The following is a 25,666-nucleotide window of genomic DNA, read 5'->3' as shown; positions in this document are numbered from 1 at the left end:
TCAGAATCATTTTCTCCCTGCCCATCTTCATTGATCTTTAGGGACCCTAAAATCGTGGCCCAACCCCCCCGCAGTCAGCAATGGTACATTCCAAGCTTTTGTGACTGCTTCCGAGGTTCAGCCAACCTACAAAACTTCATCTTGCTCAACGATCAAAGATGGATCCAGTTCATCCTCTCGTCATTAAATTTCCCACAGGCCTGGGAGAAATTTTATTTACGCTGGAGTAATCTCATGCAATTTCCCGAATTTCATTTTACGATTATTAAAGTAAATGCCTTGCATTGTGCCATTAGGCAAAATCTCGTTATTTAGACTTAATTTAGAGTCATAAAAAGATATCAAGAGGTGCCTTCCCTAGCTGCATATGCATTTTTGGTTGTTTTAGGATGCACTTCTTGCAGTTAATGCAAAGATTTCTACCTGCAGGTCTGAGGTTGCATGGACCCCATGTCCAGTCTTGCTGTTCTAGGCTTCTGCTTCACTGGCAGCCATGACAACAGCGGGATGAAGAGCAGAATACACGGTTGCATTGAACTGTGGCATTGGGTGAGAAAGTGGTTCCTTTTAGCTGCTGCCTTCGGAGTCTCCTCATGTAGGTGGCTCTTAGGCTCCTCCTTTTGTTATTGTAACTCATCAGTGTTTGATTTTAAATCTCAGGGTTTTCTTTTGTGTTAGATGTTCATCCGCACAGACATTTTTTTTATTTTGCCTTCTTGAATCCCAGAACGCTATGCCTGGAATTCAGCCAGGCTGTTTACCTTCTTCTCGGGAGGCAACAGGGCTTTGCTTACTATTTTCCACCTCTACCCTGTCAGTGCCTGGCTTGCATTTCTAGTCACTCGTTTTCATATGGAAATGTCCAGGGCTCACCCTTAACTGTGCTTCTGGCTGAAAAGTGGACCCTCATTGGTGCGGCGGGAACCATGATAGGGCTCAACACTTGAAAATTCGAAACAAGGGAATGGCTTGATGAGCAGAAGACTTCCTTTTAAAAAAATATTTCACGGATGTGGATTTGAGTACCTCAGATAACTTTCTTTTTTTTATTTTTATTTCTCTTCCTGGCCCTGCCCCCAACACCCTCCCCCCCCCCCCCCCCGGCCCCCCTCCACACACACACTTTTCATGATGCTAACAATGCAGATGATAAGGCTAATAATTACCTAAGATTAGCAGAGACAAGGGATTCATTTAGAGCCTGGAAGCACATACAGATGGGTGCGGTCATTTGCATTTGCACTTGCATCCAAGCATTGGCATAGCCAATAGGTCTCGCCTTTGGGAGCTTGTAAGTGTTTATTTATCCAGCACAATATCCTTGGTGCAACAACATCAAGTGTTGCATGGCTAAACACTTCTAAGGTCCCAAAGGCGAGACCTATTGGTTATGCCAATGCTTGTTTTTCTTTTTTTTTGGACGAAGGGGTTTTAAGGAAGAGCACAGGGAAAAATGTCTCTGAAGCACTTCTCAGCACAAGGCCCAACCCCCTGCAAGGCCCTGCCCCCTCCTCACACTGTGAAAGTTTTGTTTTACTGGTAGCAGCAGTCCAGCCAGTCCTTCACCCCAGTCACCCACAAACACCCATCGACAGACACACACCTCCTTGAAACCCACCCAGAAAACCACCACCCACTACATAAACATTCACCCACTTCAGACTCACCCACAGATACACACCCACTTCAAACCCACCCAGAAACACCCACCCACTCCCTACACACCCACAAACACCCACCCAGAAACACACACCCACTCCAGACCTACCAACAACCACCCACCCACATAGTCCACAACCACCCAGTAAGATCCACCCACTCCAGGTTCAACCACAAACACCACCCACTGCAGACCCATCCACAAACACCTCCCACTGCCTACCTACCCACAAACACTAACTCCTGAAGACCCACTGAGAAACACCCTCCTACCAAGTTCAGACCAGCCACAATCACCCATGCACTCCAGACCCACTCTCCCGTTCTAGACTCACCAACAAACACCCAGTGATGACAATGGCCCAAGATCTCAAAGTAAGGAGTGCAGCCTCTTACAGGGTGTGGTCTCCCTATCTTTTCAGAAACAGGGGTACAGCCCCCATTGAGGTGGGGCTGTGAAGAGGGGTCTTACGCAAGACTCAGTAATTCCAGTGAAAGTTGCTATATCCTGTGAACATCTGTTCATCCATTTGATATGTGGTACGTCATTGTTCAGTTCATGGCAGGTGCAGGATGTTTTTAGCTTGTGGGTTGTCTTGGAATGTGCTTGCACCCTGGGTGTGCCACCTGTATAAGCCTTCTGATTATCGCCTGACCACAATGATTTATTGTTTGCCAACTGTCCTCAGTCTCATGTTCTCCTACTGGGCTCAAAATGTATACAAGGCTGCTGATTGTAACCCCCAGTAGAACAGAGCATTAGGTCGCTGGCTGTTCTCACTCCAGCTAAAGCAAATAAGCTTTACTTCCTGACTGCTTACAACTGTGTTTGTCCATGCTTTATTTAGAATGAGGAGTTTGCTTTGACATTCCAAGAGTGGGAAAAGAAGGGGATCAGTGGGTCTGTGGTTTCTACACCTCTTTCTGCTCAGTTGTAGAAGTGGGGGTGGGCGCTCTCCTTGTGAAATGAGGGGGTGGAACTTCTACCCCACGCAGAAGCAAAGGTGCTGCCTCAATGTAAGAAAGGCAAAACAAAAAGTTAAGTGTTTGAATTAATCCCAGTCCTCACACTTACTTACATTCTGGACTGTCAGTGCTGGGTTTTCTTCACCCTGTATAAGCCAGCCAATCAGGAGCCTTGGCGCTAGCCATATGTCACAGAATACAGCACTATAAATGCGAGACACAGCAACGCAACACTGTGTAACTCATCCGAATTCAGTAAAACACGAACTACTAGTGAGTGTATATTATTGGTAAAACACAATAAACCATTAGTGGCTTCTTGGCGCTAGCCACTTATAGGGTTATTACCTGGCTGGTTTTATACCGGTACGATTGGTATTTTAATGTCCCTGCTTGTACAAAAACTAGAAAAATCAGTCAGTCAGTTAGTGATAACTTTATTCTATACTTTTCAGTAACATGAAAGTATACTACGAAATGGATTAAAGCATGAATATTAAAAACAACTCTTCGTATGTACAATTTAGTTATGAATAGTCAACAAAATAACTGATTAAGAGAGAAACTAATTTCATCCACTCGAATAACTCATTTTAAAATGATGATAATAAAAAATAGAAAAAATCGCTTCAGATTGTATTTTTCCCCTCATCACTACATACTTTAAACAGCAAATTTGAGAAGAAAACACTTTAAACTGTTTTCTACAGCTGCCCTAATGACCAATGACCGATAACTAAAGTAAACAAAGACAGAAAGGCCATGTTAAAAATGAATACAGACAACTTCATAGGAAGGTCTACTTCAGAATTATGTTGGAGCCTTTTGCAGAATCTTAAAACATATTCACAGGCATTAGTTTCTGGCATAAAACATGAGAAATCAGTAAAAATGCACACCAACATTGGCCATCTCTTGGCAATAGACACATACACTTAGAGGAGACATCACCTTTATTTGCATCCTGGACTCTCCCTCTCCACATGCCAGCTCTTCACAGCACCCTGCAGAAGTTTCCAGGGCACTTGATGTGGCCTAGCTGTGCCCAACCCATCCAGCATGCCCCGACCACCCCAACTGAAGTCACTCCTTCCAACACCCATGCTCTGACCAACCCTACCACCCCTCCACGCGAAGCGCAGTTCAGTGCCTCCCTGATGTTAAGGTAAAGGATTGTTATGGGGGAGATGAGGGCTCTAGCGATTACTCCAGGTGAAGGTCTGTCAGTAACCGGAAGTAGGAGTGGATCCCCGGGAAGAGAGCAAGGGTGCAGGTCCATCCTTGACCAGACCAAGAAATAGAGGTGCACCCCCTGGTGAAAGGCCCTAGGGCAGACGGGTTGGTTTATTACATGAGGCACAGGCCTGTCACTGGCCAGAACAAGAAGTCGGGGTACAGCCCCTAGTGAGAAGGTAGCTGAAACCACGAGACGCAGGAAGTTAAAGAGCAGGAGGGGTTGTGTATATCTTTCTGTGCACTGTTACTGAATTTCTGGGGGTGCGCTTTATTACACCAGGCGCAGATCAGCACCTTCATCGAGCCAGAAGAAAGGGTGCAGCACCCCGGTAAAAGTGTCATGGAAGGTGAAAAGCTCCTCCCAGGTGTCTGCGTTGTACACGGACAGCTGCCCCCCCTCATAGTCCAGGTACACTCCTAGCTTCAGGGGGATCTGATGGGGGTGCAGGTGGGTAGGAGAGGAGGTGAGAGCCCAGTATTCCTCATCCCAGTGCTCCACAGCCCAGAACCCCTCCTCAGGGTACGTATAGATATAGTTCCTTCCCACAGAGTCTCGCGCGACCCCCACATACCACCAACCCGCCAACTCCTGCACCTCCCAGTAATGCCTCCCCGAGATGATCCCCTCCTGCCCCAGCACAATGGGCCACAGAGTAAATCTCTTCAGATTGTCCGGCCGGGTCTCCGGTGTGTCTGTCCATCTCACACGTTTCCCATCCTCAGACAGGGTGAGAGATTCAAAGGCTGTGTCTGGATCCAGAGTCACCAGCGCTGTAGAGAGAGGAGAGAGAGTTAATGACATACTGTGTGACCTCAGATGTATCACTGCCCAGTCCAGAGACACCAGCACTGCACAGAGAGGAGAGAGAGTTAATGACATACTGTGTGACCTCAGATGTATCACTGCCCAGTCCAGAGAAGCCAGCACAGCACAGAGAGGAGAGAGTGTTAATGACATACTGTGTGACCTCAGATGTATCACTGCCCAGTCCAGAGACACCAGCACTGCACAGAGAGGAGAGCGAGTTAATGACATACTGTGTGACCTCAGATGTATCACTGCCCAGTCCAGAGACACCAGCACTGCACAGAGAGGAGAGAGAGTTAATGGCATACTGCGTGACCTCAGATGTATCACAGACCAGCCCAGTGACCACAGCACTGCACAGAGAGGAGAGAGAGTTAATGACATACTGTGTGACTTCAGATGTATCACTGACCAGCCCAGTGACCACAGCACTGCACAGAGAGGAGAGAGAGTTAATGGCATACTGCGTGACCTCAGATGTATCACTGACCAGCCCAGTGACCACAGCACTGCACAGAGAGGAGAGAGAGCTAATGACATACTGTGTGACCTCAGATGTATCACAGACCAGCCCAGTGACCACAGCACTGCACAGAGAGGAGAGAGAGTTAATGACATACTGCATGACCTCAGATGTATCACAGACCAGCCCAGTGACCACAGCACTGCACAGAGAGGAGAGAGAGTTAATAACATACTGTGTGACCTCAGATGTATCACTGCCCAGCCCAGTGACCACTGCACTGCACAGAGAGGAGAGAGAGTTAATGACATACTGTGTGACCTCAGATGTATCACTGCCCAGTCCAGAGACACCAGCACTGCACAGAGAGGAGAGCGAGTTAATGACATACTGTGTGACCTCAGATGTATCACTGCCCAGTCTAGAGACACCGGCACTGCACAGAGAGGAGAGAGAGTTAATGACATACTGTGTGACCTCAGATGTATCACTGCCCAGTCCAGAGAAGCCAGCACTGCACAGAGAGGAGAGAGAGTTAATGACATACTGTGTGACCTCAGATGTATCACTGACCAGCCCAGTGACCACAGCACTGCACAGAGAGGAGAGAGAGTTAATGGCATACTGCGTGACCTCAGATGTATCACTGACCAGCCCAGTGACCACAGCACTGCACAGAGAGGAGAGAGAGTTAATGATATACTGTGTGACCTCAGATGTATCACAGACCAGCCCAGTGACCACAGCACTGCACAGAGAGGAGAGAGAGTTAATGACATACTGTGTGACCTCAGATGTATCACTGCCCAGTCCAGAGACACCAGCACTGCACAGAGAGGAGAGCGAGTTAATGACATACTGTGTGACCTCAGATGTATCACTGCCCAGTCTAGAGACACCAGCACTGCACAGAGAGGAGAGCGAGTTAATGACATACTGTGTGACCTCAGATGTATCACTGCCCAGTCCAGAGACACCAGCACTGCACAGAGAGGAGAGCGAGTTAATGACATACTGTGTGACCTCAGATGTATCACTGCCCAGTCCAGAGACACCAGCACTGCACAGAGAGGAGAGCGAGTTAATGACATACTGTGTGACCTCAGATGTATCACTGCCCAGTCCAGAGACACCAGCACTGCACAGAGAGGAGAGAGTGTTAATGACATACTGTGTGACCTCAGATGTATCACTGCCCAGTCCAGAGACACCAGCACTGCACAGAGAGGAGAGCGAGTTAATGACATACTGTGTGACCTCAGATGTATCACTGACCAGTCCAGAGACACCAGCACTGCACAGAGAGGAGAGAGAGTTAATGACATACTGTGTGACCTCAGATGTATCACTGCCCAGTCTAGAGACACCAGCACTGCACAGAGAGGAGAGAGAGTTAATGACATACTGTGTGACCTCAGATGTATCACTGACCAGCCCAGTGACCACAGCACTGCACAGAGAGGAGAGAGAGTTAATGGCATACTGCGTGACCTCAGATGTATCACTGACCAGCCCAGTGACCACAGCACTGCACAGAGAGGAGAGAGAGTTAATGATATACTGTGTGACCTCAGATGTATCACAGACCAGCCCAGTGACCACAGCACTGCACAGAGAGGAGAGAGAGTTAATGACATACTGTGTGACCTCAGATGTATCACAGACCAGCCCAGAGACACCAGCACTGCACAGAGAGGAGAGAGAGTTAACGACATACTGTGTGACCTCAGATGTATCACTGACCAGCCCAGAGACACCAGCACTGCACAGAGAGGAGAGAGAGTTAACGACATACTGTGTGACCTCAGATGTATCACTGACCAGCCCAGAGACACCAGCACTGCACAGAGAGGAGCGAGAGTTAATGACATACTGTGTAACCTCAGATGTATCACAGACTAGCCCAGTGACCACAGCACTGCACAGAGAGGAGAGAGAGTTAATGACATACTGTGTGACCTCAGAGGTATCACTGACCAGCCCAGTGAGCACAGCACTGCACAGAGAGGAGAGAGAGTTAATGACATACTGTGTGACCTCAAAGGTATCACTGACCAGCCCAGTGAGCACAGCACTGCACAGAGAGGAGAGAGAGTTAATGACATACTGTGTGACCTCAGAGGTATCACTGACCAGCCCAGTGAGCACAGCACTGCACAGAGAGGAGAGATACTTAATGACATACTGTGTGACCTCAGATGTATCACAGACCAGCCCAGTGACCACTGCACAGAGAGGAGAGAGAGTTAATGACATTCTGTGTGACCTCAGATGTATCACAGACCAGCCCAGTGACCACAGCACTGCACAGAGAGGAGAGAGAGTTAATAACATACTGTGTGACCTCAGATGTATCACTGCCCAGCCCAGTGACCACTGCACTGCACAGAGAGGAGAGAGAGTTAATGACATACTGTGTGACCTCAGATGTATCACAGACCAGCCCAGTGACCACAGCACTGCACAGAGAGGAGAGAGAGTTAATGACATACTGTGTGACTTCAGATGTATCACTGACCAGCCCAGTGACCACAGCACTGCACAGAGAGGAGAGAGAGTTAATGGCATACTGCGTGACCTCAGATGTATCACTGACCAGCCCAGTGACCACAGCACTGCACAGAGAGGAGAGAGAGTTAATGACATACTGCGTGACCTCAGATGTATCACAGACCAGCCCAGTGACCACAGCACTGCACAGAGAGGAGAGAGAGTTAATGACATACTGCGTGACCTCAGATGTATCACAGACCAGCCCAGTGACCACAGCACTGCACAGAGAGGAGAGAGAGTTAATGACATACTGTGTGACCTCAGATGTATCACAGACGAGCCCAGTGACCACAGCACTGCACAGAGAGGAGAGAGAGTTAATGACATACTGTGTGACCTCAGATGTATCACTGACCAGCCCAGTGACCACAGCACTGCACAGAGAGGAGAGAGAGTTAATGACATACTGTGTGACCTCAGATGTATCACAGTCAGCCCAGTGACCACAGCACTGCACAGAGAGGAGAGAGAGTTAATGACATACTGTGTGACCTCAGATGTATCACTGGCCAGCCCAGTGACCACAGCACTGCACAGAGAGGAGAGAGAGTTAATGACATACTGTGTGACCTCAGATGTATCACAGACCAGCCCAGTGACCACAGCACTGCACAGAGAGGAGAGAGAGTTAATGACATACTGTGTGACCTCAGATGTATCACTGACCAGCCCAGAGACACCAGCACTGCACAGAGAGGAGAGAGAGTTAATGACATACTGTGTGACCTCAGATGTATCACAGACCAGCCCAGTGACCACAGCACTGCACAGAGAGGAGAGAGTTAATGACATACTGTGTGACCTCAGATGTATCACAGACCAGCCCAGTGACCACAGCACTGCACAGAGAGGAGAGAGAGTTAATGACATACTGTTTGACCTCAGATGTATCACAGACCAGCCCAGTGACCACAGCACTGCACAGAGAGGAGAGAGAGTTAATGACATACTGTGTGACCTCAGATGTATCACTGCCCAGCCCAGTGACCACAGCACTGCACAGAGAGGAGAGAGAGTTAATGACATACTGTGTGACCTCAGATGTATCACAGACCAGCCCAGTGACCACAGCACTGCACAGAGAGGAGAGAGAGTTAATGGCATACTGTGTGACCTCAGATGTATCACTGACCAGCCCAGTGACCACAGCACTGCACAGAGAGGAGAGAGAGTTAATGGCATACTGCGTGACCTCCGATGTATCACTGACCAGCCCAGTGACCACAGCACTGCACAGAGAGGAGAGAGAGTTAATGGCATACTGCGTGACCTCAGATGTATCACTGACCAGCCCAGTGACCACAGCACTGCACAGAGAGGAGAGAGAGTTAATGGCATACTGCGTGACCTCAGATGTATCACAGACCAGCCCAGTGACCACAGCACTGCACAGAGAGGAGAGAGAGTTAATGACATACTGTGTGACCTCAGATGTATCACAGACGAGCCCAGTGACCACAGCACTGCACAGAGAGGAGAGAGAGTTAATGACATACTGTGTGACCTCAGATGTATCACTGACCAGCCCAGTGACCACAGCACTGCACAGAGAGGAGAGAGAGTTAATGACATACTGTGTGACCTCAGATGTATCACAGACCAGCCCAGTGACCACAGCACTGCACAGAGAGGAGAGAGTTAATGACATACTGTGTGACCTCAGATGTATCACAGACCAGCCCAGTGACCACAGCACTGCACAGAGAGGAGACAGAGTTAATGACATACTGTGTGACCTCAGATGTATCACAGACCAGCCCAATGACCACAGCACTGCACAGAGAGGAGAGAGAGTTAATGACATACTGTGTGACCTCAGATGTATCACTGCCCAGCCCAGTGACCACAGCACTGCACAGAGAGGAGAGAGAGTTAATGACATACTGTGTGACCTCAGATGTATCACTGACCAGCCCAGTGACCACAGCACTGCACAGAGAGGAGAGAGAGTTAATGACATACTGCGTGACCTCAGCTGTATCACAGACCAGCCCAGTGACCACAGCACTGCACAGAGAGGAGAGAGAGTTAATGACATACTGCGTGACCTCAGATGTATCACAGACCAGCCCAGTGACCACAGCACTGCACAGAGAGGAGAGAGAGTTAATGACATACTGCGTGACCTCAGATGTATCACAGACGAGCCCAGTGACCACAGCACTGCACAGAGAGGAGAGAGAGTTAATGACATACTGTGTGACCTCAGATGTATCACTGACCAGCCCAGTGACCACAGCACTGCACAGAGAGGAGAGAGAGTTAATGACATACTGTGTGACCTCAGATGTATCACAGACCAGCCCAGTGACCACAGCACTGCACAGAGAGGAGAGAGAGTTAATGACATACTGTGTGACCTCAGATGTATCACAGACGAGCCCAGTGACCACAGCACTGCACAGAGAGGAGAGAGAGTTAATGACATACTGTGTGACCTCAGATGTATCACTGACCAGCCCAGTGACCACAGCACTGCACAGAGAGGAGAGAGAGTTAATGACATACTGTGTGACCTCAGATGTATCACAGACCAGCCCAGTGACCACAGCACTGCACAGAGAGGAGACAGAGTTAATGACATACTGTGTGACCTCAGATGTATCACAGACCAGCCCAATGACCACAGCACTGCACAGAGAGGAGAGAGAGTTAATGACATACTGTGTGACCTCAGATGTATCACTGCCCAGCCCAGTGACCACAGCACTGCACAGAGAGGAGAGAGAGTTAATGACATACTGTGTGACCTCAGATGTATCACTGACCAGCCCAGTGACCACAGCACTGCACAGAGAGGAGAGAGAGTTAATGACATACTGCGTGACCTCAGCTGTATCACAGACCAGCCCAGTGACCACAGCACTGCACAGAGAGGAGAGAGAGTTAATGACATACTGCGTGACCTCAGATGTATCACAGACCAGCCCAGTGACCACAGCACTGCACAGAGAGGAGAGAGAGTTAATGACATACTGCGTGACCTCAGATGTATCACAGACGAGCCCAGTGACCACAGCACTGCACAGAGAGGAGAGAGAGTTAATGACATACTGTGTGACCTCAGATGTATCACTGACCAGCCCAGTGACCACAGCACTGCACAGAGAGGAGAGAGAGTTAATGACATACTGTGTGACCTCAGATGTATCACAGACCAGCCCAGTGACCACAGCACTGCACAGAGAGGAGAGAGAGTTAATGACATACTGTGTGACCTCAGATGTATCACTGACCTGCCCAGTGACCACAGCACTGCACAGAGAGGAGAGAGAGTTAATGACATACTGTGTGACCCCAGATGTATCGCTAACCAGCCCAGTGACCACAGCACTGCACGGAGAGGAGAAAGAGTTAATGACATACTGTGTGACATCAGATGTATCGCTGACCGGCCCAGTGACCCCAGCACTGCACAGAGAGGAGAGAGAGTTAATGACATACTGTGTGACCTCGGATGTATCACTGACCAGCCCAGTGACCACAGCACTGCACAGAGAGGAGAGAGAGTTAATGACATACTGTGTGACCTCAGATGTATCACTGACCTGCCCAGTGACCACAGCACTGCAGAGAGAGGAGAGAGTTAATGACATACTGTGTGACATCAGATGTATCACTGACCGGCCCAGTGACCCCAGCACTGCAGAGAGAGGAGAGAGTTAATGACATACTGTGTGACCTCAGGCGTATCACTGTACAACTCTGAGACCCCAGCACTTCAGAGACAGGAGCGTGTTAATGGCATCCTGCGTGACCTCAGACGTATCACTTCCCAGCGCAGAGATCCCAGCACTGCACAGAGAGAGAGAGATTTAATGACACTCAGGAATATCACAGCCCTGTCCAGCGATTACCAGCACTGCAGAGAGAGGAGAGCAAGCTAATGACACACTGTGTGACGTCAGATGTATCACTTGCCACCCCAGAGACTCAGCGCTGAAGGTAGAGGAGAGAGAGTTATTGACGCACTGTGACCTCAGGTGTATCACTGTCCAGCCCAGAGACCTCAGAACTGCACAAAGAGAGGGAGAGAGGTAATGACTCTCTGTGTGACTTCAGACATATCACTGCCCAGCACTGCACAAAGAGGAGAGCAAGATAATGACACACTGTGTGACGTCAGATGTACCCCTTGCCACCTAGGGGACTCCGCACTGAAGGTAGAGGAGAGAGAGTTATTGACGCACTGTGACCTCAGGTGTATAACTGTCCAGCCCAGAGACCCCAGCGCTTCAGAGTGAGTTAATGACACACTGTGCGACTTTAGACATATCACTGCCCAACCGTGGGACCCCAGCACTGCAGAGAGGAGAGAGACTTAATGACAACCTCAGAAATATATCTGTCCAGCCCAGAGACCCCACCACTGCAGAGAGAGGAGAGAGAGTTAATAACACACTGTGTGACCGCAGGCATATCACTGCCCCACCCAGAGACTCCAGCACTGCAGAGAGAGGAGAGAGAGTTACTAACACTGTGGGACCTCAGATGTTTCACTGACCAGCCCAGTGACCCACGCACTGCAGGAACAGAGTAAATAACACTTTGTTTGACCTCAGATATATCACTGACTCAGAGACCCCAGCACTGCAGAGAAAGGGAAAATAATTAATGACATACCCAATCCCCGCAGGCAGCCAACCCCGAAGTCATGGCCTCCGGCCACATCAAGCTGCAGGTTACCCTCAGGGCATGGCCTGCTACTGAGTCTTGTGCCCAACCCTGCAGGGCACAACCTTCTGTAGTTTGACCAAGCCTTGCAAGTGGCCAATCCCTGCAAACCCACAACTCACATTTATACTATTTTTTGTATTTTGAGCTATACTCCTGTGGTACTGCCAGTCAAGCTTCACCCCCATGGTACCACAGGGCCATGCAAGCTTTACTTATTGAAGCTTGCACAGCCTTGCGGTGTCATGGGGGTGTTGCTTGTGTGGCAGTGCCCACTGTACCTCACATGCTGGGTCCCATGGTAGTACCTTTGTACTTGCCGGACGAAAAATGCTTGTTTTAAGCTTTGGCTCCGGGAGGGGTCCCTCAGGGTCCCCTCTCAGAAGTGACGGGGGTCAGGGTATCCGTACGCTGCTCTCTTATATGTTTTGTTTTTTAGCTTCAGGACAAGGGGACTGAGTCCCTGTGTCCTGTAATAGTGACCGTAAAATGTTTCTACATATTGTGGCCAGCCAATCAAATCACTCAGTACCATGGGACTGGTAATGGTCAATAGAAAAAAGAGCTGCCTCAGGCTATCGAAGCATTTGTTTTTTACTTTATATTACTGTGGGAGTTCCGCAATACTTCCTGGGACCAACTGTCCAGATATACCTATTGTTTTTTTTACCTTCCAAGCAGCTCTTTAAAGACACATTTCATGAAAACCGCTTAACTGACTGACACCAAATAATGAAAAACACCCTTTCTGAATGAAATACAAAATTTCTGCCAAAAGTGGTGCAATTCAGTTCAGCCATTTTTCAGGTCTCGCCTAGGCAGCGCGCATGCGTTGCTCTAGGAGAGGGCCTTTAGGAATTGATCTTAACTTTTCAAGCACTCGTGCTTGTGGCGGCATCCATCTTGTGGGAGCGAGCAGCGGCGCGCAGGGGCCATCTGTATGTAATTAACGTGCTCGCTCCCGCAAGGTGGATGCCGCCACAAGCACGAGTGCTTGAAAAGTGCAGACCACTTGTTGTGGTAGGCATGGGGAGATTAAGTGATATGCCCAGAATCACGAGATGCTGAGCCGACACCGAGGCTCGAACATGGGTCCTCAGCTCCGCCTGTAAAGTCACATCCTCTCAGTGCCACTACAGACAACAGTACATCACGAACCATGAACCTGAATCTATTTAAATACAAGATGTGAATTCTTCAAAAGCAGTTCTACAAAAGGGTAGTTAATTTTCTTCCTCGTCCCCAACTTTCACCACCAAATGCAGCTGCCAGGAGTCCTCACCTTCACTTTGACTAGTATCTTCCACCGTTAGGGTATGGGGTACTGCCGTCTCACGTATAGGTTTAGGGAGCACCCGTGCACCGACCTCTGCTTCACTTTCACCACACGGAGACTGACATCAAGCAAAACGCGTCACTGCACACTATGGTTGACTAAACAGCGGATGCACTACGATATTCTTCAGTTCCCTTTCTGACCTAGTTCCCACCCAGCCTTTAACAGAATCTGAATTATTCATGGACCACATCTCCCAGAGACTTTTGGCGAGGGTTACGTCGCTCTCACTTTCCCGTTAGATACCGAACAGCGCATGCTGCTCATAAAGAGGGCTGAACTGCACGCGCGCAGGCATGCACAGACTTCATTTACGTATTTATACCCATGACCAATTGACGACGTCAGGCCTGTCACCTTTGGTTCTGGACTCTTGTGCATCTTTTAACTGGCGTTTTGTGGTGAGGTTCACAGCTGCCTCCTATCGTTCACCACGGCTGTGCCTGTTGCCATTATAAAAACGTATGCCTCGAGGTCGAAAGAATCCTGTCATTGATTGAGAGGTGCGTGTCAGCAACAGAATTGTAGGTGACCATTATCTCTTGTTCCTGTGTCAGCTATGCACAGCGAGCCTTGCATTGCAGCAAATTAGTATTCATGTATCCATGGTAAAATAATATCTGTTTTCCCAACTGTCAGAGTTCACAAAGAATCACATGCTTTTAAATATAGGAAAACATCCCAGCGGATGTCTACTGAATGCTAGGATAACACTCGTACAGATAACATGCTATTTTATTTTTTCAATAGAAATGTTAGGACTAGGCCTGGGCCAAAATTCCGTTCCGTTCGCGGAAGTTGCGATATTTTGGCATTCTCGCGTTCCGCGGAAAGCGCGAAAATGTCAAAATTTCCGCATTCCGCAGCTTAGCGATAATTTTTTTCTTGCTCGCGCTGTAAAACAATACATTCTCGCGCGCGCGCGATCGCCTTACCTGAATCCCTGCGTTCTCCGACAAGTTTTCTTGACCCGGTCGCGTTCTCCACGAGATGTTGGATTTTGGTAGCCATTTTGCGCTGTCTCGCGAGAGTTCGCGGCCGCATTCAAGTCATTTTTCACGCGATCACGTCATTTGTCGCGCGATCAGGTATTTCTTCTCGCGATCATGCACCGCGCGAGTATGAGAAGATTGAGATCTCGAACATGTCATTCTACATCGCGAGCCAGAGAATGAGGACGCGGGCACATGAAATCGAACGCGAACAGGAGAAAGAGACCGCGAACACGTCATATCCAACGCGACAGGGACAAAGAAGAGAACGCGATCATATCGTTTTCGACACGCCGGCGGAAGTAATGTGAAGCTGGAGAACTCAACAATGTAAAATTTACAATTTGGAGAGGAATATCGGCTCTAGCAGCATGAAACCATCTGCAAATACTGATTTTGGATGAAAAGAACTCCTTACATTCACATTTGGCTTTCCTTTTTTGTGCAAGGACTCCAGGATTCATTTTTTTTTTACAAAGTGGAGAGAGGGAGGAAGTGACACAGATTCTCCAACTTCCTGTTCCTGTCCAGCAGGCTCCTCCCAGTGCTTTGTCCATCTCCTGCTCATTCTGCCTTTGGATTTGGAGCTGGAAAGATCTCTCTTTTTGTCTGCTGCATCATTGCAATTGGATTTCAGGATTTTTGGAATAGGATATTTTACAAGTAAGTGGTTGTTGTGTTTGATTGTGGGCATTGCAGTTGTTGTGTAACTACAATTTATTTTTGATAATTAATTATCATCATTCCTTTTTTTTTTTTTTAATTTATTTTAATTTTGTGGGTTGTAGTAGTAGGCCCGAGCTAGCCATGGGCATGGCCTCATGGGTGTGTGTGTGCATGATGAAGCAACTGTTCCTTTTGTTTTTTGAATATATTTCATTTTCAATCACATTTAGGGCATGGATGGCATTGGATTGAGTTGGGGAAGTGTGTATTTTGGGGTGGCCTTGCTGATGTTGTTGGGGCTCTCCATGTGGCTGGTGGCCATTTTGAGGCCTAGGCCTGCAAGCTTGCCTGGCCTTGTCTGCCAGCAGGCCTGCTTTCATCCACTGCTACCAGAGCAGGTAGCCACAGCTTTAGTAATCTACTGTTTTCTGTGTGTTCTGTTGATTTTAGACATCATTTTGGGCATGGATGGCATTGGATTGAGTTGGGGAAGTGTGTATTTTGGGGTGGCCTTGCTGATGTTGTTGGGGCTCGCCATGTGGCTGGTGGCCATTTTGAGGCCTAGGCCTGCAAGCTTGCCTGGCCTTGTCTGCCAGCAGGCCTGCTTTCATCCACTGCTACCAGAGCAGGTAGCCACAGCTTTAGTAATCTACTGTTTTCTGTGTGTTCTGTTGATTTTAGACATCATTTTGGGCATGGATGCCATTGGATTGAGTTGGGGAAGTGTGTATTTTGGGGTGGCCTTGCTGATGTTGTTGGGGCTCGCCATGTGGCTGGTGGCCATTTTGAGGCCTAGGCCTGCAAGCTTGCCTGGCCTTGTCTGCCAGCAGGCCTGCTTTCATCCACTGCTACCAGAGCAGGTAGCCACAGCTTTAGTAATCTACTGTTTTCTGTGTGTTCTGTTGATTTTAGACATCATTTTGGGCATGGATGGCATTGGATTGAGTTGGGGAAGTGTGTATTTTGGGGTGGCCTTGCTGATGTTGTTGGGGCTCGCCATGTGGCTGGTGGCCATTTTGAGGCCTAGGCCTGCAAGCTTGCCTGGCCTTGTCTGCCAGCAGGCCTGCTTTCATCCACTGCTACCAGAGCAGGTAGCCACAGCTTTAGTAATCTACTGTTTTCTGTGTGTTCTGTTGATTTTAGACATCATTTTGGGCATGGATGCCATTGGATTGAGTTGGGGAAGTGTGTATTTTGGGGTGGCCTTGCTGATGTTGTTGGGGCTCTCCATGTGGCTGGTGGCCATTTTGAGGCCTAGGCCTGCAAGCTTGCCTGCCCTTGTCTGCCAGCAGGCCTGCTTTCATCCACTGCTACCAGAGCAGGTAGCCACAGCTTTAGTAATCTACTGTTTTCTGTGTGTTCTGTTGATTTTAGACATCATTTTGGGCATGGATGCCATTGGATTGAGTTGGGGAAGTGTGTATTTTGGGGTGGCCTTGCTGATGCTGTTGGGGCTCGCCATGTGGCTGGTGGCCATTTTGAGGCCTAGGCCTGCAAGCTTGCCTGGCCTTGTCTGCCAGCAGGCCTGCTTTCATCCACTACTACCAGAGCAGGTAGCCACAGCTTTAGTAATCTACTGTTTTCTGTGTGTTCTGTTGATTTTAGACATCATTTTGGGCATGGATGGCATTGGATTGAGTTGGGGAAGTGTGTATTTTGGGGTGGCCTTGCTGATGCTGTTGGGGCTCTCCATGTGGCTGGTGGCCATTTTGAGGCCTAGGCCTGCAAGCTTGCCTGGCCTTGTCTGCCAACAGGCCTGCTTTCATCCACTGCTACCAGAGCAGGTAGCCACAGCTTTAGTAATCTACTGTTTTCTGTGTGTTCTGTTGATTTTAGACATCATTTTGGGCATGGATGGCATTGGATTGAGTTGGGGAAGTGTGTTTTTTGGGGTGGCCTTGCTGATGCTGTTGGGGCTCGCCATGTGGCTGGTGGCCATTTTGAGGCCTAGGCCTGCAAGCTTGCCTGGCCTTGTCTGCCAACAGGCCTGCTTTCATCCACTGCTACCAGAGCAGGTAGCCACAGCTTTAGTAATCTACTGTTTTCTGTGTGTTCTGTTGATTTTAGACATCATTTTGGGCATGGATGGCATTGGATTGAGTTGGGGAAGTGTGTTTTTTGGGGTGGCCTTGCTGATGTTGTTGGGCCTGGACATGTGGCTGGTGGCCATTTTGAGGCCTAGGCCTGCAAGCTTGCCTGGCCTTGTCTGCCAGCAGGCCTGCTTTCATCCACTGCTACCAGAGCAGGTAGCCACAGCTTTATTGATCAAGTGTTTTCTATGTGATCTGTTGAATTTTTAGACATCACCTTCCTGAGAGTGTAGTGTGGCTGTACACAGTACTAGTAGTATAACATAGCTCTAGTTAAAAAAAAATCATAAATGGCTAGACTATCTTTTGTTTGCACTAGTACAGTACTAAGTAACTGAACCACAAAAACAAATGCAACATTTCACTGATGTTCTTCTCCTGTCTTCTTTGCTTTTAGGTGCACAAAAGACAGAGTAGGAGGTGTCATCGGCATCACCTGGCTACCCGTTGTACTGCCAGCCAGACAGAAGTCCTGCTGCGCATCACGCCCACGTGTGACCAGAACTTGTTGTGCATCTGCCTCCTGCCTGACGTCGGAATAAGATGGCCCCAAAGAAAGGTACCAGGTCCAGTACCAAGAAAGTTGCTGGTGAGAAGAAGGAACAGAAAAAGGAAGTGCCATTAACCACGACTGGTGGTGTGCCGGCCAAGGTTTTTTTTGGCACCAAAGCGTTGTCCGGGAACCAAGCTGGGAGCAGCACAGCGGTCCAGCAACCCCACCAACCTAGGCCCAAGGGCTTTACTGTCGCAGAGGTAGCCAGTCTACTAACGGGCAGCGGTGTTGAAGAAATGTCATTACCGCAAAGTAGTACACAATCAAGTTCAACGCAGGCGCAAACTCAGCAGATCAGTGTGCAGCCGGCGCAACCAGAACAGCAGCAGCAGCCGGCGCAACCAGAACAGCAGCAGCAGCCGGCGCAACCAGAACAGCAGCAGCAGCCGGCGCAACCAGAACAGCAGCAGCAGCCGGCGCAACCAGAACAGCAGCAGCAGCCGGCGCAACCAGAACAGCAGCAGCAGCCGCCGCAACCAGAACAGCAGCAGCAGCCGCCGCAACCAGACCAGCAGCAGCAGCCGCCGCAACCAGACCAGCAGCAGCAGCCGCCGCAACCAGACCAGCAGCAGCAGCCGCCGCAACCAGAACAGCAGCAGCCGCCACAACAGCCCACCATAGTAGTTGTTGCTCCTGACGTAGGGGCATTTCAGGAAATCGAGCTTCCTGCAGACAAAGCGGAGCGAAGTCAAACCACTGTTCCAGAACATCTATTGTCTTCCAGACCACCAGCAAGGAAAAGGAGGCTTAGTCCATCATCTTCTTCTTCAAGCCCCGCTTCTGATGATCGTGATGACACTTGGGTCCCACCAGCTCGGTCTGAGAGTGAAGTACGCCACAAGACATTGCTTCTGAAAAGGAAGGTCCCAGAAAAACTTAGAGTTATGGAGGTAGATGTAGAAGAGGGGGGTGATGATGTTGATGAAGACGAGCCAGTCATCACGCACATTACTCCCGCCCCAAAGGGATTGGAGACCGACATTCTAACCCTATCCAGAAAGGCTGCTACTGAGCGGGATGCAGCACGGATCTCACCAACACAGGTTACACCACCACTACCTCCAGCTGCCATATTTTCCAAGGCCCGGCAGGGACCTACATCCAGCTCAACCACCTCAGTAGGAAGTGGTAGTAAAAGTCACAGTGTAGGTGGACAGGGTCACATATTTTCAAGGACCCCCTCAAGTTCATCTGGTGTTGAAAGTGGCACATCCAGCAGTGCCAGAAAGTTCTCCTCCCCAGTTTGGGACTTCTTTTCTGTTAGCGCCAAGGAGGAGAACGTTGCTATATGCGCAATTTGTCGGCAAGGTGTTCGGCGTGGTAAGCTTGGTACAAACTATGGTACCGGAGGACAAGCAAGTCATCTCAGAACACACCACACTATTGTGTGGGAGGATCACCTACTTAAGTTAAAAGAAAGTAGGAAAACTAAACCCTTTGAAGTTGGTCAGGAATCAGGGAGCGATATTATTGTGGTGGCAGGTGAAGAACAGGGAGGCATTTCTAGCCCTGTCTCCAGTAGTGCAGTCACTGCAGTGGTAACGCCCACATCCTCCTCAGTAACATCAGAGTGGCACCGCAGTAAGAGCCATACTCAGAGTGTGGGTGAGACACCAAGGCGACCGGCGGCGAGTACCTCAATGAGACAATCTGTGTCGTTGAGCCTTAGTGGGTTAATGGCACCACTAAGGAAAGTAAGCCAGCCTACCATTGACAGCATGTTTAGGTTGGAGGGGCAGTTCCAACGCAACCACCCAACGGCACGATTGTACAATGCGAAGCTGGCTAAAATGTTAGCGCTGGACCTTCTTCCTTTTTCATTTGTGGAAGGGGTGGGTTTCCTTGAATTTGTGTCTGCCATCTGCCCGAAATGGAAAGTTCCAAGCCGGTCCTATTTCGCAAGAATTGCTGTTCCGGCACTACATCATGATGTGCTGGAATTGGTTGGACAAGCTTTGCAGAAGAGTGCTGTGCACAATATCCACCTGACAACAGACATGTGGACCAGTTGCCAAGCCACAGATTACATGTGTATCACTGCACACTGGATCTCTTTTGTGGGGGTTAAAGATCTACTATCTGCACGAGGTGTTGTTGACACAGCTGCGATTTTTGAAGGTACTCGGAAACATGCAACTGTAGCCATGTTCGCCATGGAGAAATCTCATACGGCTGAAAACATTTTAGAAGAGTTTCGCACCAAGGTTTTGGAATGGCTGCAGCCCAGAGGGCTTGGTATTGGTTTTGTTGCCACAGACAATGGCAGTAATGTACTTAAGGCCATGGAACTTGGTTCCTATTTCAGGGTTCCGTGTTTGGCACACTGCATAAACATTATAGTGCAAGACTTTCTGAAAAAAGAACCCATAGTAAGCAATTTACTGTCCATCTGCCGAAGAATATGCACTCATTTCAGCCATTCTTTTAAAGCTCGGAAGCAGCTGAGGATCTTCCAACGTGAGCGTAGGGTGCCAGTCAAGGCACTCATCCAGGAGGTGGCAACACGTTGGAACTCAACGTATTACATGCTTGATCGTCTGTACGAACAGCACAGGTCACTCAATGATTATGTCTGGTACAAAGGCAGTGATGCTAGTGTTAAAGGCATGACCCTTCAGAGGGAGCAATGGACCCTAATTCAATGCCTGACTGAGATGCTGTCTCCTTTTGAGGTCTTCACACGTGAAGTCAGCAAGGAGGACTGTACAATGGGCCAAGCGATCCCATTGTTGCAAATGCTAGAGCATGAGCTGAATAATGTGTCTGAATCCTACAAAGGTGTAGAGGACAGAAGGCAAGCCCATGACTTGGTGGAGAGCTTATCCAGGCGCTTATCAGAAAATGTAAGGATACAAAATAAAATTTTGTCACAAGACCATTACATTTGTGCCACAATTCTGGATCCACGTGCAAAATTAGGACTATTCCGTTCTTTTTCCGACACTGATGTTGCCCGCTACAAAAGTTGTATAGCTGAAGCAGCCATCAAGTTTGAAAACGAAGGGCTGCTAATTAAAAGCCCGCCACATCAACCCACAACAAGTACTGATACTGAAGCAGGCCATGCAGAATCAAGTGCAACTTCGTCGGCTGAGGGCAGTGCGGTTGGCTCACAATCGCAACACTCACCATCACCATCGACTACAAAAACAATAACTGGATCATTCGGCCGAGTACAATCATTATCAGATTGGTATGTAAAGATGGGCCGTAAGCACAGTGCTGATGCACAGAAAAAACAGCACAAAAGCTTACCAGCAGCAACCCTGAACATTGAGCGGATGGTCCAGGCCTATCTGGACGATCCAACAGAGGTGTACGTTGATCAAAACCCAGTGCAGTATTGGTATAGGAAAAGGTCTGAATGGCCACAGCTCAGCAGGCTGGCGATAAGCTATCTGGCTTGCCCTGTCGCAAGTGTCTCTTCCGAACGTGTTTTCAGTGCTGCTGGTTCCATTGTAACCTTGAGAAGGACCAGTCTATCTCCCAAAAACGTGGAGAGGTTAACAATGATCAAAATGAATCAGCACTTCATACCACCGAATTACACAATGCATGAATCAACAGAGGAAGATGAGGACAGCGGCTCAGGTGACGGTAGTATTGTGTCAGATGATTACCTACTACTGGAAGATCCCCCAGAGTTTGAGGACGAGCTATACTTCCCTGACAATTAGGCTCGCACTTACTGTCTTCCTCCCTTTTTTCCCCCTTTGTTTGTGTCTGTTGTTCCGGTTATAAACTTGTGAATCGCAACCAATGCATTATCACCGTCTTCTAATCTTCTAATTTAAGATACAAGTTTCAGGTGTCTGCCATTTGACACTACAGTCCTCAGAATCCAGCTCCTCCGCTCGATCATACTGCATCTCCTGGTCAATTCCATTTCCCTCATGAATGATGATTGGATGATGGTAACAACAAATTCAAACTTTCCTCGTCCTTCCAAAACAAGTGGACCATGAATCTGATGACTTCTATAGCTATCCTCCTTCAGAGCCGAGAGAGACTGGCCATTAACTGAAAATAAGATGCAACAGGTAATGATTGATGCCATGCATTGTCCGCAGAAAAGCAGACTGAGTGATGTAGATTTTGTTGTGTGTGTTGCGCATGAATGAATTGATGTAATTGTGCACTGCCACTAATCAACTTTCTACAGAACAAACAAGAAATGTGTACTTCTCTCCTGCATCTTGGTGATACATTGCTTTTAATTCAATACAGGAAGGGCACTCACTCAATCTGCTGCGCAATGCAAATGACTGTGACTTAACAGCACCGTCCATCATGATGATGGCGAAAGAGACGGCCTGCAGCGTTAACGAGATGAGATGCAACAGGTAATGATTGATGCCATGCATTGGCCGCAGAATAGCAGACTGAATGATGTAGATTTTGTGGTGTGTTTCGCATGAATTGATGTAATTGTGCACTGCCACTAATCAACTTTCTACAGAACACACTAGTAATTACTAATTTTCCTCTTCTGGCAAACAAGAAATGTGTACTTCTCTCCTGCATCTTGGTGATACATTGCTTTTAATTCAATACAGGAAGGGCACTCACTCAATCTGCTGCGCAATGCAAATGACTGTGACTTAACAGCACCGTCCATCATGATGATGGCGAAAGAGACGGCCTGCAGCGTTAACGAGATGAGATGCAACAGGTAATGATTGATGCCATGCATTGGCCGCAGAATAGCAGACTGAATGATGTAGATTTTGTGGTGTGTTTCGCATGAATTGATGTAATTGTGCACTGCCACTAATCAACTTTCTACAGAACACACTAGTAATTACTAATTTTCCTCTTCTGGCAAACAAGAAATGTGTACTTCTCTCCTGCATCTTGGTGATACATTGCTTTTAATTCAATACAGGAAGGGCACTCACTCAATCTGCTGCGCAATGCAAATGACTGTGACTTAAACAGCACCGTCCGTCATGATGATGGCGAAAGAGACGGCCCGTTAACTTAAGATGAGAAGTAACAGGTAATAAATGATGATAATTAATGGCATGCATTGGACACCTGACTCTGAGCTATTGATCTTTGTGTTGGCGTTGTTTGTTGTGCACAAAGTGAATGATGTCAAAGTGTACTAGTGTTAATCTATCTTTCTGTACACAATAAAGAATGACTCAAGTCAGTAATATTTATATTTCTACTCTTGTTGTGTTCTAAAAATTACACTTGTACTGCAGGCCGATCTTCAGTCAGTAGAAGTATCAGAGCTGATGATGAAGTCAGGAGGATGTTTCATGAGTGGCATAAAACGGAAAAGCCTAAAGGTAAACACGTGAACCACAACCACAGCACACCCAAATGTCTGTGTAGAAGTTGAATAGAGTGTAGCGGTGGGATGACTGCAGTGCATTGATTTTACTAACTTTAACTGTAAAATGCTATGTCTGGAATGGATAATGTGCTTTGCGTTTGTCCAACTCTTTGAGAGAAAAAAAAAAGGACTCTAAAGTGGTAACGTAGGATGTGCTAATGGTAAGCACTGTGGGCCTGATCTCTCCTGTTACTGTTGAAGGTCTATGCTGGAAACAGACTACAGTAGAGATGATGCATATGCATACATGCCACCTCGGAAAGTGTTCTTGTTGCACTACACCATCACTTGTGCATTTGTTTTCACTTTCTTTCTGAATATCCCCTTTGGTTTTCAATCTAAAATTACAGGCCGGGCCTTGTCCAAAACTTTGTAAAACATTACAATGCATATTAATTACCTTACCAATCAATCACCTTTTTATTCCAGCCGGGCAGTGGCGAGTGGTGAGGCGACACACCCTAGATTGATGGACGAGAGGAGCAAGAGGAATGCCGAGATGCAAAAAACCAGTCCACATTTTTGACCAGGATAAGACAGTAACAGTATCCACTTTTCACTTCTTTTAAAAAATTTGATTAATATCTTGTATACATTCTTTACAACAGTGTGTTCTTGGAGTTGTTATTATCAATCATCATTACGTTTTCTCTGTGTTTACGATTCTTCACTACCAATATTTAAAATTTCTATTTGCTATCTGTTAAAGTTTTAAGGCCGGAACAGAACAAGAAATAGAAGTGTATGTAATCCGGGTCTCATCATGCATGCATTTCCTTTTTTATACCTTAACATATGGAATGGATATGGTATGGTAGTCTTCAATGATTGTCGTTTGTTTGTCTATGTATGCATACTGTTTTTCTATGTCAAACCTTTCCCAAAATCCCCCTTCCCATCCAATCAACGGACCCTAACCCTCTTCCCCCGGGCTGTGTGACTTATTGTCGAGGTGTAACTAAATTAAAAGTACACCAATACTTAATCACACACTTGCTGGGGCGGATGTGGTGAAAGCAACACTACTTCAATTTCAATGCAGAGCGATGATCTTCTTCTGCTTGCCCACCCATGAGTAGGATATTTCACAGGTTATTTTATTTAACAAAGGAACATATACCTCAGCATGAATTGCCGGCATTGATTTGATTTGTTTGTTGTCATTCCTCATATACAGCACTAACTGTTAGACTGTAGGCATAGCCAAGTCGACAAAACTATAGTTTGTAACTCTGTCTAGTAGGCTATCCTCATAATATCCAGCATTCATTTTTTTTGTCAAATATTTGAACATATAATTGTTGCTCGGTAAATTCTGTGATGTACTTCATTCAACTACTCCTCTAACAGTCTCTCAAAGGCGATTGACTATCTCCTTTTCTTTTTTTGGAAATGCTGCTACCCTGCCAGTGTATACTACTACTATACTACCACCACCACCCCAATCATGGCATGTATGAAAAAGGAAACCATCTTCACCATGCAGCCAGTGCTGTGCCACAGTTGGACATAAACATCAAGCACCGGTAAGAGAGAAGTTTGGGGGAGGCAGAATCAATAATGGACATGTCAATGATGTCAGTTTCAAACACCACTCCAAAGAATGCATAGTAGGACCAGTCAATGAGTGAGGTGTGTCGCATCTATCTGTTTGTGTCTTATACAGTCAGCAAATTATTGAAATCAAACACACGCTATGGGCGGCCATGCACCAGCAAAGAAACAGTGTGATGTAAAACAGTTACCCCACCTACAAAACATTAACAACATTGCATGTAACATAGAAAAATATATTTAATTGACCCTAACAAATAAACTAAACCCACAAAAGCTGACCCACCCCCCTCCCTAACCCCAACGACTGTCCATAGAAATAGAGAACGCCCAAACGAGTGAGGAAACAAACAGGAATTAAAAAAGGGGCAGTGACAGGGACTAACTGGTGGGGCGGGACTGGAGGAGGACACAAATCTGGTCCTCTAAATGGGCGACGCGGCGTCTAAGGCCGCGGCAGTTGCAACCACAGTGGGGGGGGGCACCGGAGATGGCACGGTGGCGGCGGGCAGCCGCCAGACGGTGGCGCCGTACCGCTGGAGGGCGGTGGCTGGGGCCCGGGGCACTGGAGGAGGCTTCAATTGCTGCTGCACTCTCCTCCTCCTCCTCGGCTAGGACCACCAGCCGCCGGTATTCCTGCTGGATTGCCTCCAGCTTCCGGCGCCGTGCCTTGGCGGCCAACTCCTTGCGGTTGATTTTCGGAGTAGCTGTGTATCAAAAAGAAAAAAACACGACAATTGTAAAATATAGTCTTAATAAAACAGTAGGACAA

At 47.9% G+C, this 25,666-nt stretch overlaps 1 protein-coding gene across 1 annotated transcript in view; it reads right to left on the bottom strand.

The window, feature by feature from the left end:
- Positions 1-3,184: 3,184 nt before the first annotated feature.
- The window catches only part of LOC146830149 (butyrophilin subfamily 1 member A1-like), a 158,615-nt gene continuing 136,133 nt past the window's right edge, over positions 3,185-25,666 (bottom strand). The window contains exon 6 of the mRNA XM_085604019.1: positions 3,185-4,632. Coding sequence (XP_085460145.1) covers positions 4,133-4,632 — 500 coding nt within the window. The 3' untranslated portion in view covers positions 3,185-4,132. The remainder of the gene's footprint in view (positions 4,633-25,666) is intronic.

Source organism: Triturus cristatus, chromosome 5_1 (genome assembly GCF_964204655.1).
Source record: "Triturus cristatus chromosome 5_1, aTriCri1.1, whole genome shotgun sequence".
Lineage (NCBI taxonomy): Eukaryota > Metazoa > Chordata > Amphibia > Caudata > Salamandridae > Triturus > Triturus cristatus.
This window is presented reverse-complemented; position numbering and strand designations above follow the sequence as displayed.